Source organism: Macaca thibetana, chromosome 5 (assembly GCF_024542745.1).
Source record: "Macaca thibetana thibetana isolate TM-01 chromosome 5, ASM2454274v1, whole genome shotgun sequence".
In the NCBI taxonomy this organism is placed as follows: domain Eukaryota; kingdom Metazoa; phylum Chordata; class Mammalia; order Primates; family Cercopithecidae; genus Macaca; species Macaca thibetana.
The window spans coordinates 32,681,302-32,700,772 of NC_065582.1; the positions used below are offsets into that span (position 1 = coordinate 32,681,302).

Genomic DNA, 19,471 nt, shown 5'->3' on the forward strand with positions numbered 1-19,471 from the left:
TTATTTTAGTGTGAAAATTTTTAACTGATTTGAATTAATAAAGCACTTCCAAGTGCTGACAAAATAAATATTTTTCATAATTACAGATAGTACTTCCATAAATATTCTTGTACATATTTTTGGTAAATGTGTACACGTTTCTGCTGAGTACTGTATACACCAGAAATAGAATGGCTGGTTCATAGAGTATATGGATTTTCAGTTTTGGTGAATGCTTACAAATGGCTTACCAAATGCTTATGCCGTTTTGAACTTTCACCAGCAGAATTTGAGCATTGCGGTTCTTCACATTCTCTTCCTTTTTCATTTAGCCATTCTGATGGATGTGTATTGGTATACCATTATGATTTTAACCTGCACTCCCTTAATGACAAATGAAGTTGACCACCTTTACATATTTTTCTTGGCCGTAAGGCTACCCTCTTTTGGCCTTTAGGCTATTCTCTTTTCAATTAGGTTGTCTGCTTTATTCTTAATAACTTCTAAAAGTTATGTGTATATTCTCAACAAGTTTTTATTGGTATGTGTGTACAGGTGTATTTGGAAACAACCCAAATGTTTATGAAGGGCAGAACAGAAAAATAAAATGTGGTGATTCATATAATGGAATACTAGGCAGCAAGACAATGAATGAACTGATGTTACATCTAACACTATGAATGAATCTTACAGAGTTAGTGAGCAAAAGAAGCCAGTTATAAAAGACATATACTGAATTATTCTATTTACAAACAGTTTGAAACTAGGCAAAATTAATCTACTGAATGGTAGTCAGTGGAGTTGGCAATGAGTAATTTAGAAAGAAAGTGACTTCTAAGATTTTGGACATGTTCTGTTTCTAGATCTGTGTGCTGGTTACCAATGTGAATATTTATTAAAGCTTATGATTGGTGCACTTTTCTATATGCATATTATACATACTTTAAAAAGGTTTACAAATAAATGCCCCAAAACAACTTGTGTTTAATTATTTGGTGTCACATATACAGAGAATAAACACAGGCATAGACAGATTGAGGCAGAAAGGCACAGATTGCATAAAGCAATTAAAAATATGTATTATAATCTTTGATCAGTTAAAACTAAGTCTCTGTAATATCCTATATGGGAAAGTAAATGCCTGTATCTAAAGTTTTCATGGTGGTTTAAAAGATAACTCACTTTTCTCTCTCTGAAGAATTAGTCTATTGCTTTTTATACCTTGAAAGCAGAGCCAAGGGGAACCATGTATTTTTTTAATTTAATTTTTTTATTTATTAATTTTTTTGAGACCGAGTCTCACTCTGTTGCCAGGCTGGTGGACAGTGTTGCAATCTCGGCTCACTGCAACCTCTGCCTCCCAGGTTCAAGCGATTCTCCTGCCTCAGCCTCCCAAGTAGCTGGGACTAAAGCCATGTGCCACCACGCCCAGCTAATTTTTGTATTTTTGTACAGACAGGGTTTCGTCATCTTAGCCAGAATGGTCTCGATCTCTTGACCTCATGATCAGCCCACCTCAGCCTCCCAAAGCGCTGAGATTACAGGCGTGAGTCACCACGCCTGGCCAGAACCATGTATTTTATACTTTGCTTCTTTTTAAGTATATTTTTGTGATCTTATTATATGCATATATATGCATACAGGCAGCATGGAAAGGAAATAAATCATATATTGTTTCCTGAGCACAGTAGCTTACGAATGGTTTCTTATTTACAAAATTTCCATTGATAGCTAACATCAAAATTATATACTATTAATCAAACTAATGACTAGTTTTTAGGTGGTGGAACACACATCTATAAAAAGGAAGATTGTCAGATTCTGTGCTCAGAAAGTAGCATTCTATTATTTAGAAAGAACTTCAATAAACTTTAAATGTATGTAAAAGACCATAAGTAAACCCAATATGTTGCTTGAAAATGGCAAAGATATGCAAAGGCTAAGTGACAATCAAGAAGAAAAATGTGTTCCCATTGGTGAGGGTAATAACTAAACATAAATATAATGGCAAGAAAAAAACTTGGAATGGGAACCAGAAGACCTAAGTTTAACTGCCATATCTGCCACTAGCTAGCGGTAGGCCATTAGGAAAACCATTTTACTACCTTTTGTGACTACAGATTTCCAATCTTCCAAATAAACAAGAAGGACTCTGATAGGTACAGTATGACTAAAGAGTTAGCTTTAACCACCTGACTACTACTGACTGATTTTATGACCTTAAGAAAGCTATACAAACATAGGCTGAAGGCTGAATGATGCTGCTTGCAGTACAGATTCATTGTGAAAAGTCGATGGCTCCCATGTGACAAGCGTAACTCTCACATAAAGAAGTCATGCCACAGATGTTGTATCTATCCCAGCCCTAACACTCTGAGTTTGTGAGGAAAGCTATGTGTAATAACGTGACCCAGATATTTTCCCCATGATTAGGTTTTCTGTCTTTAACTATTAACTTAAGTAATGGTAAAAATAAATAAATAAATAAATAAACAAACATTAAAAAAAAAAAACCAAGGGTAATAGCAAACATGCAAAACCACTTTGAACTCTTTAAAAGAAGCTCTACTATCACAAACATAGGTAATCCAACTTGTAGAATATTACAGTTAGAAAGAGCTTTTACATATAATTCCAAATTATACTATCAGAGAAACTCTGTGAAATAGGTAGAGATTCTTATTTCCATTTTACAGATAAGAAAAAATCTTGGAAAAGCAAAGTGATCACTTATTCTACGTCACAAATGTATTAAATGATCTAAAGTAGAACCTATGTCTTTTTACCCAAAAAATACCACTTCCACCTACTAAAACTCCAGAATAAACTTTTATCTCAATTACCCTAAGAAATCATATTGTTAATGAGTTTATCTTAAAGATCAGGACACTTATCCCAAACAGAATCATCTGAGGATGCACAATTGGTCAGTAACAGAACCAACTAGAACCCAAGTCTCCTAAATTTTCAATCCTATACTTTCTGCTCCATATTAATTCAACCAATTTCACCTTAAATGTATTCATTATTGAATTTTTATAGCATTTGATTTTGTATAATGTTAATGGCAGGGAGTTCATAGAGTAGCTGACTTAGCTGGGACTAGAAGGATAAGGAGGGATGTAACAGATTAAGGAGGAAAATGATAGGACAAACTCTAGGAAGAAGTTAAAGAATAGACAACAGAATAGTGTCATGAAGAGATCAGGCTGCCCAGGAGCACCAAGAAGTGCAGCACGGCAGGAGAAGATACTGGAAGTGCACAGCAGAACTGAAAAGAGAAAAGGTGGGCCACAAGCAATGAAGTAAGTGATTGGATATACAATGAGCATCACTCATGTTGACACTATAGAGTAACAGTCCTCAAAGTGTGGTCCACAACCACAGGCTCCTGAAGGTACCCAAAACACTTGCAGGCAGTCTGTGGACAACACTTTGAGGAGTGTTACCCAGTGTTACACACTCTGTTACTGTCCACAGAGTCAAAACTATTTTTACTACAGTAATAAAAAAATGTTACTTTTTTCCACTATGTTGACATGTGCACTGATGGTACAAAAAGCAATGGTGGGAAACACTGTTGGTATTTTAGCAGAAATCAAGAAAGTAATACTTAAAGGTACTAATAGCCATTGCATTGTTCAACGTCATATACTAGCAGAAAAAAAATGAGAATTTTAAGACAGTTTCCTAAGCAACGTTCCTTAAGATTTAAAAAAAAATTAATTTTATTAAATGTTGAAACTTAACATCTTTTTAATGTTGCGTGACAAAATGGAGAGTACCTATAAATCATTGTGCTGCACGCCAAACTATTATAATTGTTTCAAAAACATTACTTGAAAATTACAAGTGTAGTTACATGTAGAGATAGAATGATTGTCTGACTTACTAGATAGACTGAGCTTAATAGATTTAATAGATAGATTGACTAGATAGACATTTTCCATGAAAAGCCATTTTCATGCAACACCATAGAAAAACTGTGGTAACTCAGATTTGAATATTTGGGAAAATATTTTTCAAAAGTGAATGAAGAGAACCTGTAACTTTGAGAAACACTACTCTATTTGTTGCCAGTGATAAAATGTGAACTTCCAAACAAAAATTGGAATCTTAAAATGAACATTAGCCACCATGAGTTTGACAGCTTTCCAACACTCATAGACATTCCAATGAGATCATAAGTGATATTAGATGTGATTTTTTGATGTTGTATAATAAAATATGTCAACATTTGGAAAATCTGCAAAACTCAGAGAATCAATATTTTCCAAATGATGTTATAAAATCACGACTGGACAAAAGAACCATTCAAAGTGCAAGACAGACTAGTTGATTTTAATGCAACAGAGGACAAAATGTTCACTGATCTGATTTCAGATTTCACATTGCAACTCTCTTGTAAGAAACTAGCACTGGTTACATTTTGGCATGACATTAAAGAATAATATTCACAGTTACAAGGCCATTAAAATACTCTTCCCTTTTTCAATTTCGTGTCTGCATGAAGTCATAATGTCTTCACGTACTTCAACCAAAACAATACATCACAACAAACTGAATGCCGAAGCAGATATGAGAATCCTGCTGTCTTCCATTAAACCAGCCATTAAACTGATTTGCTACAGTAAAACAATGCCCCACTTCTCATTAATTTTTTTCTTTTTGAAAATGTAGTTAATTTTCATAAAAATAAGTTATTCATGTTAATATCAGTACAGTTATTTTAAGTGATTTAATCTTTTAAATTTCTGTTTCCATTTGCAATAATGTAATGTCAATAGTATAAGCCACATAAACTAAAGGTCTCTGTGTCCCTAAACATGCTCCAGGTTGTAGAGGTGACCTTAGACCAACAATTTGAGATCCACTGTTGTAGAGGATGAGCCAAGTAGAGAGGACAGGATCAGGTTCAGGAATCTAGGAAAGTACTGCAATAACAGATTCAAGGTGACATGATTATGACCTGACAGAGACCATAAAAGGAGAGATGAGGAGAAGCAGCTAGATGCAAGAATCATTTCTGAACCATAAACAGAATGAGTAATTGATGAGATGATGAAAGTGAAAGGGCATGAAGGATTTGAAGATGCTTTTGCCATTTCTCATAAAAGGCTAGGTGTAGAGATGGGGAATACAGCTGGGAAAGTCAGTTTAGTATGTTCGGTATGTTAATTTTGAGGTCCAGTAAGAAGCTGAAAATAATTACTTGGAAATCAAGAGTGAAGTTACATATAGAGGTAAAGATATAGAAGCAATCATAGATACCAATAGATATTACCCAGGGGAAAATTGATAAGCAAGAAGCTAAAAGAACTAAGGATGAATATCTGGAAAACCCAATGTGTCAGGAAGGACAGAAAGAAATAGCCAGTGAAGGTGGTTAATCAGCTGTAATCAGAGAGGTGGCTAAAAGGAGCCAAGAGTGAGTAGTTCAGGAAGCCAAATGTGGGATGGGTGAAATTGGAGATTGTTTCTGTTTACAGAAGAGAGTTAGCCCTTAGTGAGTAGTAACAAGGACTTAAAAGAAAGTCACTATATTTGTTTTAAAATAATAAAATTCATATCTTCATTTACTTATTTCTTTGAAACAAGGTCTTGTTCTGCTGCCCAGGCTGGAGTGCAGTAGCATGATCACAATAATGGCTCACTGCAACCTTGTCTTCCTGGACTCAGGTGATTCTCCCACCTCAGCCTCCCAAGCAGCTGGGATTACAGGTGTGCCCACTCCCCATGCTTGGCTAATTTTTTTTATATTTTGTAGAGATGAGGTCTCACTATGTTGCCCATGCTTGTCCCGAACTCCTGGGCTCAAGTGATCCTCCCACTTTGGCCTCCAGAAGTACTGAGATTACAAGTGTGAGCCACTGGCGCCCAGCCCAAATCTTTAGTAAAAGTAGAATTGTGTCAGGAGTCAGTCTTAATAGAATGATTAAGTGGTACATATTGTTTCATTTGTTGCAATAATGTTGCATGCCTTTTGTAATTTAAGGAAATTCAAGGTAAGTGAAGAAAAGAACTAGTGAATTAGAGCTCAAAAAGTATAGGCCATTTTATCCTACTAGTTGAAGAAACATGGTAATTAACAAACGGGAAAACCAAGGTTAATAAAATAGGAATATAAAAACTATATATATTTTCTCCAGGTGGGTGACCCTTTAATAAGTTTGTAAGCACTTAGGAAAAATGAGCCAAAAAAAAGAAGAAGCTTTAAAACATAGGAGAGCAGAGTAAGCTAAGAGGTACATCTCAGAAGACAGTGGATGAGATGGTATTAAAAAAAAAAAAATTCATTTTTTTGCAAAATCAAGAGAAAAGAAGAAAAGGAAGGATGATGCCTCAGGTAGCTTTAGAATGAAAATCAAGAAAGACTGAGGGGGTTCCCATCCAAGGACTTGTACTGTTTTCCTTTAAAACAAAAGTTAAAATTTTATGCTAACACTGAAAGGAACAAGATAAAAGACACAATGTGGAGAGAGAAATTTAGAGCCTCTGAGGGGTAAGGAAAAGAATGTGGAACCAAAATGAAGACTTAGCCAAGATTAGATCAAAATAAATCAACCAAGATTCTAGATCACTGAAAACATCTACATTTGTACCATTAAGTCAAAAATATTATAGAGATTCCAGACACATAAAAATAGAATGGATAGAGAATATTAAACAATGTTGCAATAAGACCTTTAGATTATTCTGTTAGCCATGCCCATAGTGTCACTGAGAGTTAAACATTGATACAAAGAACACCACACATCCACTCACTAATGGGTAAGCCTTTTCTATTAGGTTATTCTCAGATTTCAGCCCAGGAGCAGTAAACTCCTACTATTGTTTTCTTACATGAGGACTAATAAATGTCAAATGTCTCAAAGTATCCAACATATTTTATTACCAATTTAATAAGTGTTTCACTGTTATTCCAATCAGAGCTCTAGAAATATTATTTCATATTTACATCATTTCTCAGAGGAGCCATTTGTGTGTACATAAATTTGAATAATTGGCTTCATGAATTCTAAGTGTAAATTTCCATAAAATATCCATGGTAAAGGAATTCATTTATAAAGGGACCTCAGCTCTCTTTAGCAGAGCAATGATATGTCTATTTCAGGTAGTAGCATGAGGAAAATATGGGAGACTTTTGCAAATACTTTTTTTTACTGTATTACAGAAATTATTTGCCTTATTTCAGTAAGTCAAATTCCTTAATCTGTGAAAATTTGGTAGGCTAAGAATGCAGACAATTCACCTTCCTCACACCTTACTCTTCTACTTTGGAGTTCAGTTAAATACCTACGTTTTGATAAATCAACTCTGAAATTAGGTTCCCTTTGGAGTTAACTTCTTTAAGAAATGGAATTTTGTGTATTATTTTTCCACTGGTCAGGCTTGACTGGTTAAAAATTGGGAAACAGAAAGCACCAACAAAACACTAAAGTAGTTAACCCTGAATATAAAGTTACAAAAGCAATTGTAAACAAAACCGTATTGTATCATAAAAGATATGGCTGCCATAAATTAATGAATGAATAAAATTAGGAGATACTGAGATCAAACTTTTCACTATACAAATGAGAAAACTGAGACTCAGATTAAGTGACTTATTGAAAGTTATACAATCAATTAGCAAAAGTGCTAAAGGAGACACAGTGGTGTTCTTTCTGCTATCTTATTATAAATGCCTTTGCCATCATGATTTAGTAGACATTTTAAAAGTAAATTTTAAATTTAAAAGTAAATTTTAAACAACACACGTTTTACCTCTAAACATCTAAACACAGTCCCAGTGAACCACTAACCCATCAAAAGATTAATTTAGGATTTGTCTATATCATCAACTACCCATTTAATTTCCTTTGAAATAGCAAGCATAAATGGAGCTCTTATGCAAACAATTTTGAAGTAGGGCAGGATATAAAAGTATATATAACCATTTCATCTCAAGTACTTACAATTTAGTTAAAGAGTTAAAACTACACAATAGAGTTCAACCAGAAAATAAAAGACATCATTGTATAAAGAACTAATTCTAACCAAGTGTCAAAACATCCAGTATGTACAGAAAGGATTCCGAGATATCAAGAACAGGGAGTTTAATTTCAGTTTTAATCATAGGCCCATGAGATTTGGGGCATAAAAAGAATTTTTAAATGTTCGTAACTTCCCATTGATGTTATTTGGGTCAGGTCCCTACCCAAGCTATGTTCAGTCACTCCAGCAACAAAGAAGCTCCTAAAGAAACCCATTTTCTCTTTGGACAGTTCTATATCTTCCTTTAATTGAATTTATCTTCCTCTGTTTCTCTCTTTGGTCTTAATTCTGTAACTCGGAGTCAGACAATGAAAGTCTAGTTCATTTTATACGACAACATCTCAAATAGAAGGTAATTACTCTTCTATTCTTTAGAGAAAATAATGCACATTACAATTAATCGAACAGCACAACAGACTTTCACATTCGTGCAAATACCGATCGTGATTCTCCAAACAAACTCACATGTAATTCTAACTCTCATAAATTATGGCAACCAGAACTCAACATAATGCTTCAGGTAATATACTCACCATGAGATTAATACTTTTCTCTTTCTAAACATTGTCTTTCTATCAATATCCAAGACATCAAAGCATTAATAAGTCACAACACTATTAATTCAGATTAATCTTATTCTCAGCTAAAACCTTTTTTTAATGTTTTATAAAGCAAAGTAATATCTAAGATGAGCTCTGAGGGACTAGTAAATCCTAGATATATTAAGCAAGAAGTTGTCATTCCAAACATAAACATGTCCAAGCATACCTAATAGCAAGGGAAGATTAGGAACAAGGGCAGATAAGTCTTCCCAAAATAAGAGAGTAGGCTTGGGTATGGCTGACAACTGTAACCCCAAGACTTTGGGAGGCCAAGGTGGGAGGACCACTTGACGCCAGGAGTTTGAGGTTGCAATGAGCTATGATTACACCACTGAACTCCAGCCTGGGCAACAGAGTAAGACCCTGTCTCTAAAAACATACATGCATATATACATACCTACATACAAAATATAAGAGAATTGTTTCACATACATTTAGAAATATAAGTTAGGGAGGCCCTTGAAAATCGAGGTAAGAAGTATGTACTGGAGTTCAAAAACCATCCAGTAATAAGATATTGTAAGTTCTTAAACATAAGAATAACAAGATGAAAATACAGGCTGGGCACAGTGGCTCACGCCTCTAATCCCAGCACTTTGAGAGGCCAAGGTGGGTGGATCACAAGGTCAGGAGATCAAGACCATCCTGGCTAACACAGTGAAACCCCATCTCTACTAAAATTACGAAAAATTAGCCAGGTGGGGTGGCACATGCCTGTAGTCCCATTTACTCAGGAGGCTGAGGCAGGAGAATCACTTGAACCAAGGAGGCGGAGGTTGCAGTGAGCCGAGATCGTGCCATTATACTCCAACCTGGGTAACAGAGCAAGACTCCATCTCAAAAAAAAAAAAAAAAGATGAAAATACAGACGGCATGTTAAGATGGATAGTAATGATAGAAAAGCTAGGGTGAATAACTAGGAAGATATAGTAACATATATGTTAAAAATAAAGTTGGCTGGGCATGGTGGCTCATGCCTGGAATCTCTGTACTTCAGGAGGCCAAGGCAGGAGCATTGCTGGAGCCCAAGAGTTGGAGGCTGCAATGAGCTATGATCACAACACCGCACTCCAGCCTGGGTGACAGAATTAGATCCTGTCTCCAAAGAGGAAAATAAAATAATGGTAAGAGCAGATGCAGTGAAAAAATAATTGAACATGGCAGATACAGGAGATTGTATTAAGAGAATGTTAGATTCCATTTAAGCTTCATGCCTGGGTAACTGGAATAATAAGGATGCTGATTTCCTTTTGGAAAAAGAAGATCAATTCAATTGATTGCAAAATAACAGCATGCCATTAAAATTGAATTGTTCAATAGGTAATAAGAAAATACATAACTAAACATCAGTGAAAAATTCAATCTAGCTATGTAACAGTAATAACAGGCAATTTTCCATAGTATCCATTTTATAGATTACGCATATCCTTTTCCAATCAGCCTTTCATCTTTTGGCCAATGTCTTTGTCTTGAATATTTCCACTAGGAAGTAAGAAACTGGAATTATACTAAAATCTATTTTGTCTATTAACAAATAGAAGATAAAGGAGATAAAAGAGTCAGAATAGGAAGATGGCTAATATAACAGTCAGCATATGGTGGCATTGAATTATCAATGAATAATCAACAGTAATCTACCCTTCTTAGTACATGCAGACTGAAGTACAAGAATGCTATCATTCAATGGTACAATCTCTCTCTGAAGGAGACAAAAAAATCTCATAACAGCATCAAACCATTTACATATGCACACACAATTTTTAGTTTATGAAAAAACTAACAGAAAGAAATCACATTTTCTCAATATACACACAGAACGAGAATAAAAACTAAAAGTTATTTATGCAATTATTTTAAAGCTAGAGTGCCAACAGCTTGAAGGAAAGATAATTTAGAAGGTAGGATAATACATACTAACACTACCATAAATAATAGCAGCCCTCAACACTTAAGGGCTTGTTATTAAGCTTTCCAGACCTAAGATATAAGTATGGACCAAAATGGGAGAAAAGAGGTGATATTTCAAATGCAACTTTCAAACATATTAGTTTCACTTATTGTAAGCTATCAAATGTTTGAAATTCCAACAGTCTTCAACAAAAGATAGAAGTTTCCCTAACAGTGGTGGCAAAAATAAATGTAGTATGTGACAAGGAGTTGTATAGCTTGGCCAAGTTAATTGTTAAAAAGTGCTTATTATGTCTGCTATGAGCAAAAATAGAAATGGCAAATAATATTCAGTTTCATTTTTAGTTGAGGGAGTTCTGGTTTTTAATTACTGTTATTCAATCAAAAAATCTGAAAGTTTATTTTAGTATGTTCTAGTTCCATATATGATGTATCTACAAATATAAAACCATAAAACTAAGCCTTATAAATTATGGCAGGCATTTATTAGATCATTATATTTGTTATCCTGTGATCATAATTTCTTGAAAATTATAGTAGTTTGATATATTTCTTACTATTACAGCTAAGGTCAGAAAAGAGAAAAGTTTTTCTGGGTTTGAAAGAAATATTTTAAAAAATATTATTCATGAAATATCAAAACTTAATCATAAGGTTTTTAAATCCTTATTATTAACACACACCAACATATATTTATCTTATGTACTAGAGCCTTCTAAGTGAATTCCCCTAAAATAAAGATATACGTATATAGATAGATCAAGATAAAATTTTTAAAACATAATTCTCTATGGGTCACTTTGCTATTAGAAAATGATAAAGCTGTATTCAAATATGATATATTAGAATCACTGAATCTTAAAAACTGCACAAGTTGAAATCAGATTATATCAGCCTCTGGTCTAACCGCCTGTCTAATGCTCAAACTTTCTCTAAAATACGCCCACCAAGTAATTATCCCACGTGCCTGCGTACCTCCACTTATCATGAACTTCACTACATCCCTTCCCAATCAATTACATCTAGGCAGAACTCTTAGAAAGTTCTTATCTTGGAGTCAAAAATATCCCTCCCTGTAGCTTCTATTCATTAGTACTGGTTTTAATTATTGGTGCCAAGCAACAAAGTCTACTTTCTCATCACCATCACAGTTTTTTAAAACTTTGGAGACAATTTTCAAGTATCTCAGTTCCTTCAGCTCTTCTTAATATGACACTATTTTAATTACTTCTACTATTATTATTTCTCTCTCCTGAAAATATTTCTGCACTAGCACAGAGTAGAAATCTCTGTAAACCTTGCTTTAAATACTTCCATTATGTAACATACTTACCATAAAATTAGTAAAATAGTTTTACTACTAAAATAAATAGTATTTATTTTACTAATTTTATGTTAAGAATATGTTAATTTTAAGAATGTCTTTCTTAAAATACTAAATTGTATGTATGTGTGTGTATGTGTATATATATATTAAACACTATTCATTTGCCTGATAATTCTTATGTAATATTTTTCCCAAATGTGCTCTGCCAAGCTATGTTTTTCCTCATCCTATACTTACCCAAGTGGCTTCTAGACCAAAGTGCAATTTATTCTTCGACAGTGTTAGACCAATCTCATTTAGCCCTTCAGGATCATATTGGATCCTAATTCTGTCTCACATATTCACTACATGTCTGAGTATCACATAACCTCAGTTTGGATTTTTTCTCTGTATAGTTTTATTTCAGTCACTGACAAATAATTGATTATGATGAGGCCAAAACTGAACCAAGTAACATAATCCAGGATGAAGATGTTCCACTAATTACCTAGCTGCTAACTCACCTAGTTATCCTTATATTGAGACCATATTTCTAAATTTTCCATAGGGATCATATCAGTCAATTTCAGGTAACTTAACAAAATCCAGATATAATGACTTAATAAGAGATAGTCAAAGATCTTTAGGTTTTTATTCACTTCATTAAATAAATTTGTATTATATGTATATTTTGCACCAAGAACTATGTCACTCTCTGGTGATGAAGTTAATCAAGACACTGCTCTCAAGGAGCTTACAATCTAGTGGGGAAAGCCAACAATTACAATAATTATCATACTATATTATAAACATGAGTGGCAATTGGGGAACTGTGGGGGCACAGAATGTGATTATCTAAATCTCATTGTCAGGATTAGGAAAGATTTCCCAAAGAAGATTTCCCAAAGAAGGGTTTGAGTCTGAGTTAAGTTTGAGGTCATTATGGAACAATCAGATTAAAATGTTGGATGTATAAGTGTGGTGCTCTTCAGAGAGGTAAGGGCTGTATATACAGACATAGAAATCAACAATAAGTGGCAGTTATAGCCATGAATTTGGATGAGACCCACTGACACAGGTTAACTAAAAAGAAGAAAAGCATTGGCATTTCAGGGAAAGGGAAGAACACTTGCAGAGATGTGAAAGAGCACGGGTGTATGAGAGTTGATGTGTGTGAGGCTTAGGCAGGGGCAGGGGTCGGGATAGGGAAGATACTGCTGGAGGTATCAGAGGCCAGTTCATCAGGAACCTTGTGCGTGGGGCCAAAAAATTTCCACCTTATCTAGAACACTGTGGTGTCCCTTAAAGTGCTCTCAATATTGACACGACCTGACTAGACGAAGGACACTATTGGGAAAATACACAGTAAGGTCAGTGTGGCACATGAATTGATGGAGGAAGGTAAGAAGCAGGAAGGTTGAAAAGGAGTCAATGAAGAGGGTGGGAAAGAGTAGCTAAAGCAATGTCCCACATGGGAATGAAAATGTAAGACGTATTCCAGAGATAGTAATTGATGAATTCTGGTGACTACTGAATTTGAGAAGCTAAGGTAGAAAGAGATGGTCTAAGGTGATCCCTAGGATTGTAGTATGAATGAAAAGGTGGAAATGGTGTCATCTGGTGAGAAGAGGAGTTAACCACTCTTTATACAGTGATTATTCATTGTATTATTCACATGATTCTGAGTACAGGTTTTATCACTCCAAGCTAAATTTGAGTTTCATAATGGGACGGTCAAGTTGAAATGGTGGATGTATGGGTGTGGCACTCTTTAGAGAGATCTGAGCTGTACATAAAGACTCAGGAGGATGGTAACTACAACCATAGATTTCTACAAAATCACTCAGGTAGAATGAAAAGTCAGAGGAAAGACCAAAAGATTAAAGGCAATGTCAAATGTAAGCTGTAAAATAAGAAGGTAACTGTCCAAGGACTTATCTAAAATATTTTTATTAATTTAAAGTTTATTTCTTATTTGTTAATACATATTAAATTTCTAAAGTTTTTGGAAGCAAATTTATCAGATACTTTGTCAATCTGGTACTAGTGCTTCACTTACATATCAAAAAAACAACAGGTTAGAGAAAAGAAACAGCAAAGAGTCCAAGAAAAGTTTATGATCTGACTCAAGCTCAGCATCAATATTAAATCCTAGAATATCAAGGAACTCAAGTCTTTATTTCTCCTACATTTTAAAACATGTTTCCTCTTTTTACACTCTTGGGGGGAAATGTTGTAATAACAGTAAAACTGGAAGATTTCACTCCGGATTGCTGCACATGAACGGCTTATGTCTGTGCACCCACATTGCTTCATCCACTCTACTCAAAAAAAAAAAAAACAAAAGTGTAAACAAATGAAAACATCACTGGGCAAGAATTTCACCATCCTGAGGAATATTAGGGTAATCTGTACTTGATTTCTGGGTTTTGTAGTTTTAAATATTCCTCTTAGTCAAGATGTTAAATAAATAAGCAACTTACACGGGCTAAACAAACTGGATCATTCTCTAAGATACACACAATTTGCATATTGTTTCACGGCTCATTATTATAGCTCAAATTCTTAATCAAGACTTCTGAAAGAAATTTGATATGATAGATCCAATCATAGTCAGGGACAACCCTAGTCTTCTGAAGTTCTTAATTCAGTGATAATCAAATCAGAATTCTTAACAAAATGCGCAAATGAAAAATACACAACTCTAGCTCTCCAAGGTACATCCACCTTTAAACAAGCCAGACTTCTGGCAGCATCACATCACAACTGTTCATAAAGCTTGATCTAGTCTCATAATTTTTAAAAATAAAACCTATAATATAAAAATTCAAAGATAAAATTTCTCAATTTTATCGCAACATATCTAAATTACTCAACATATCTAAAATGCTGAGATATGGGCTTAACAGGTATATGTTGGGTCTTCCACTTGAAGATGTCATATTCATAAGAAGAGAACTCTTACTGTTGTACTCTTTACTAAATTTCACTTTGAAAATCTGTCTTAAATAACTATACACACCATAAGCATATACAGTCTACACATAAAGCTATTTAATAATGTAGTTGTGAAAAGAGAATGTCCTCTAAAATACTCTCATAATATATATGGTAGTTATAAGATTTGCTGTTGCCATCTTCAGAATAATTTGATTATGACATTTGATGTAGGACGGGGGGTGGGTGTACTGGGAGAACAAGAGCCTTATCAGCTTCCTCATACAGAGAAACCCAAGATGGCTTGATTCCATACATAGAATTACGGTGACTATATGACACAGACAACAGCTTGTGTTAATGTGCCAACATTCATCAAAGAAAAAGTAATAGAAAGAATATCTAAAACACGAAGAAGTGTCCTTTCGCTTGGGAAGACTAAGGCCTGACAATGTCCGGTTCCCTAAAATACTAATCTCCAGCTTGTGGCACAAAAACCGTAACAGTGAAGAGTTGAGATGATTGTAGATTGTGGTTATTCCTGAACCTGCCTCCATTGTTCCCAGTTGATACCCAGCTAGGCAGATGGCCAAGGAGGGAAACACAAACATAATTCAGGGCCACTGTGTCATATATACCCAGAAATTTGGCCCTGACATCAGATTGTGCTGCAGCACTAGAATAAGCAGGACTATTAAGGGTGAACATCAGGAACTATCCCTTCAAATGGAGCTTAATTTAGTGCTAGACATTATGTGAATCATGATACTGTCTCCAGAATTTTACTCTCACAAATTCATACAAACACCTATTAGAAAATACAAATTCTAGTGTCCTTTCTTTACAAAATATACTTCCCAAAATGTACCTTATCTCTTATGGAACATCTGTAAAACCATAATAATCTCTTTTTAAATAATAATGATGCTGGAATAAAATGTTATCTATGATCAACATTACATGTGATAAATATTAATTGAAGATGACCTGTAATAGAAAGTTAACTTTTGTTCCAAATCACTGCATATATTGCATTATTACCTAAAAGCACATTATATTTTGAGAAAGTTGTTTACTTATATACTATACAATTGCTCTATTTTACTTTCATTGACCAGTCACGTTAATCTTTCCTATTAAAAAAAAATACTTGGCCAGGTGTGCTGACCCATGCCTGTAATCCCAGCACTTTAGGAGGCCAAGGCGTGCAGATCACCTGGGGTCAGGAGTTCGAGACCAGCCAGGTCAACATGGCAAAAGCCCGTCTCTACTAAAAAATACAAAAATTTGCTGGGCATGGTGGTAGGAGTCTGTAATCCCAGCTACTTGGCAGGCTGAGGCAGGAGAATTGCTTGAACCCGGGAGGTGGAGGTTGCAGTGAGCAGATATTGTGCCACTGCACTCCAGCCTAGGTGACAGAACAAGACTTCATCTATAAAAAAAAAAAGACTCCACACCACAAAACTGTCTTTTGTGGTGGATGTGTTGGATTTAGAATTTGTGTTTTCAAGCAATTTCAAATTTAATGATCTGCTTTCTACAAAATATCCTAATTTCCTAATATAACTTATTTACAATTACTAAAATAGAAAATTGATCTATCATATGAATTTCCTTTTGCCTTGCATACATATAAATTGACCTTAAGTTCACAGTTACCTATCTGACTTTTAAATAAAATATTGTTAAATATTTTAGGGTTTTTTTTTAATAAAAACTTTTTGAACTGGTATTTGCCCAAAACACACTATATCAGTATCCAATTAAAGTTGCACAGCACATTTAGCAAAAGAAAAAAAGTGACTTTTTCTGCTTTTGAAAACAATGTATAAAAATTATATAAACCTATGGCATGATAAAAAAAAAAAAAAAGAAAACTATAAAACCACCTTGAACACTGGGAATTAATTCTCACATTCTAAACCTCTCTTCACCCTATCATTTTCTGTCTCTGCAACAGATGGATATATATTGTGATACGAAAAGTTTTGTTGATGTGTGTCTTCATAAACCACCTTACTTTTACAAAACACGCAATAACATTTCTCCATATAAGAATATAAGACATGAAGAACATACGATGGGCATAGATACTGCTTCTTTTTCCCCTTTCCTTTCTTTGAAGACTTTTCCTTAGAATAGGCTTCTTCCACCCACAAGGAAATTAAAATTAAAAAGGCAGTTGTCAATAAAAACTTCATCTTGAAAACTTAAATTTCGGAAGATCGATCTACAAGAGAGAACAAGAAAATGTTTACACATATGAAGCAAACGATAACTATATGACTGTTCCTTTAAGGAATATAATCATTACTACCCAAAAGGCAAGTACATTTGTACATCAAATCCTCATTGCTCAGTCCTACGTGGTAATATTTCACAACATATTTAGTATTTTTCATGTAGTATTGTAAAGTCTCTTTTATATAGCAATAAAAGTCAATTTAAATAATGGCACATAGAAAACAAGACCGCCAATGAGATATTATAGGTTACTGTATAAAATTTCTGATTCTACAGCTACACAAAATTATAAATTGATATTGAATTGCACAGTATATCAAAAATATGTTTAGAAAGATACTTGGAAGCATGCTTTAACATAGCGTTAAAATTATTATCTTGGGCTAGTACACTGGAAGTATCTTTTTCTTTTTAAATTTTTATTTTGTTTGAAGTTCTTACGTATAGTTTTTCAAAAACAATGTATTTTAAAGAAAAAGACAATTCTAAGTATAAAAACCTGACAAATAAAAGAAAAAATTAATATCAAAGAGTTTCACATTCAAAATTCATTGCTTTTTTATTTAAACACATTAAATTGGCAAGCTACCTTTTTGACCCAAAAAGGTGCCTCTTAAGTTAGCTTTAAAGCTTTCCTACTTATTTGCTACTAACATTTACCATCAGAAAGATTACTTCAGAAATTCTAGGTAACATTATATGAAATAAAACAAGTGTTGTTACATTTTTTTCAAATTATCGTCCTAGCTATATTTTGATATTTTTCACGCTCAAATTAGAATTATATTCTTGCCAGAGTCTGATGAATAAAAAATAATTAAGCCTCTACTGACACTAGAGAAGTTCAACCTCTTCTGCATCCTTCATTTCCAAACTATAAATTGTTTCTCTTTCATTGTTTTCTGCAGAGTAAAAGACCTGTCATACTCTTCAACGCTAACTTAATACCCATCTCACCCTCATCAATTTGCTTCTCCTTACGGCATGTTTTTCATCTTTTTTTCCCTCAGGATTCTTCCCCCCATATTTATCTTTAACACATACTCGAGGCAAGCCAGAGGGGCTTCTCCCTGGGTACTTTAAATTGAAGACAACAGGGGGGCTCATCAGACCAACAGCAACAACACAAGGTTCTCCTCTGGCAACTTTACAGAATTGGACGCCCCCTTCCCCCATCTGACAGCGGCACCTGCTTCCAGACACCTTTGCCCCCAGCAGCAGGTACTTCTCCCACTTTTACCTCCTTGCCTCCCAAAAACGGAGGGCCGGGGCCTCCTAACGGTTCGAAGGGGGCGACAGAGAAATTCAACACTCTGCTCTGTCCTCACCCCCAATCTTTTCAAGGGGCACAGCTGCATAGACTGGAGGATCCTCATAAACAAAACAACGCAAGGAGCACTCCTGGCCAACCTTGCGTTCCCTAATTACCCCGGCCCTCTGCATCCCTCCACCACGAGCGTCTCCGCGGGCGCCACCGCAGCGGGGACCCGGCTGCAGCGGCCAGGCGCCCAGCTCCCCTCTCCCGCGCAGGGCAGCGCGCCTCCTCCCCTGCACGCCGCAGTGCTCCTCGCGCTCCGCCGCCCCGGGCTTGACCCGCTCTTTCTGCAGAGGCGTCTATTCCCGTCCCCAGACCACCGTCGCCGCCCCACCCTGCGTCTCCTCCTCCTAAGTGGAGCTCCTGGCACTTACCCGGAGGCGCCCCTGCCCACAACCGCCGGGCGAGATCGTGGAGGCTCCCGGCAGAGGTGGCAGTGGCTGCTGGGGGTGCAGCGGGCGCCGAGCGGAGGCAGCTGCGTCCCAGCCGCCCGCGCCACCGCCGAGCTCGGCTGACGCGCCTGCTCGGGCCACTGAGCCTGCGCCGTGGCGCGCCGCGGTCGGGGCCGCTGCGGGGACAGCGCGGGCCGCGCGGGAACCTGGCGACCGCCGGCGTGGGAGGGAAGAGGTGTCCCGACAGAGCAACGTCACGGCATCGTCCCCTTCAGGCATTGGAGGGGTTACGGAGCAGAAACGTGCCCCCCCTCACTCCTTAGGGGACTGAAGGAGTTGGGGACGAAGGGCGGGAATGATAGTGTTGGTACAAAAAGAAAAAAAGCCTTTCAAGGAGCTGGGATTGCTTAGGGTCAGCTTTTGACCACTAGCAACAAACAACAACAGAACAACAAATGACCTTCTTGGGTCAAAGCGAACAAAACACATTTTCTGTCATTTCATCATTTGCCTGGAATCCAGACATCCAACTTCATCTCCGGGTCTTCCAATTTCTAAAAGCCTTACCTTTCTGAGCAAGCTTAAATTGGTCAAAATTACTGACAGTATAGTCATACAGGTAATACTATTTTTAACATCGGTTACATAATTAACATGTGTATAGAACTTGACAGTTTCAAAAAAGCTTTCACTGGCCTTATCTCCTGTGGACCTCACCACATTCCTGGGCAAGTTTTGTCATCCTTCCACTTCT

The 19,471-nt window shown here is 35.9% G+C and overlaps 1 protein-coding gene across 1 annotated transcript in view; it reads right to left on the reverse strand.

Annotated features, from left to right (window-relative positions):
* GLRB (glycine receptor beta) overlaps positions 1–18,939 on the reverse strand; it is a 90,606-nt gene extending 71,667 nt beyond the window's left edge. The window contains exons 1-2 of the mRNA XM_050789865.1: positions 18,700–18,939; positions 16,846–16,996 (exon numbers count right to left, since the gene is read on the reverse strand). Of these exons, the coding sequence (XP_050645822.1) occupies positions 16,846–16,967 (122 nt within the window). The 5' untranslated portion in view covers positions 16,968–16,996; positions 18,700–18,939. The remainder of the gene's footprint in view (positions 1–16,845; positions 16,997–18,699) is intronic.
* Positions 18,940–19,471: the final 532 nt, after the last annotated feature.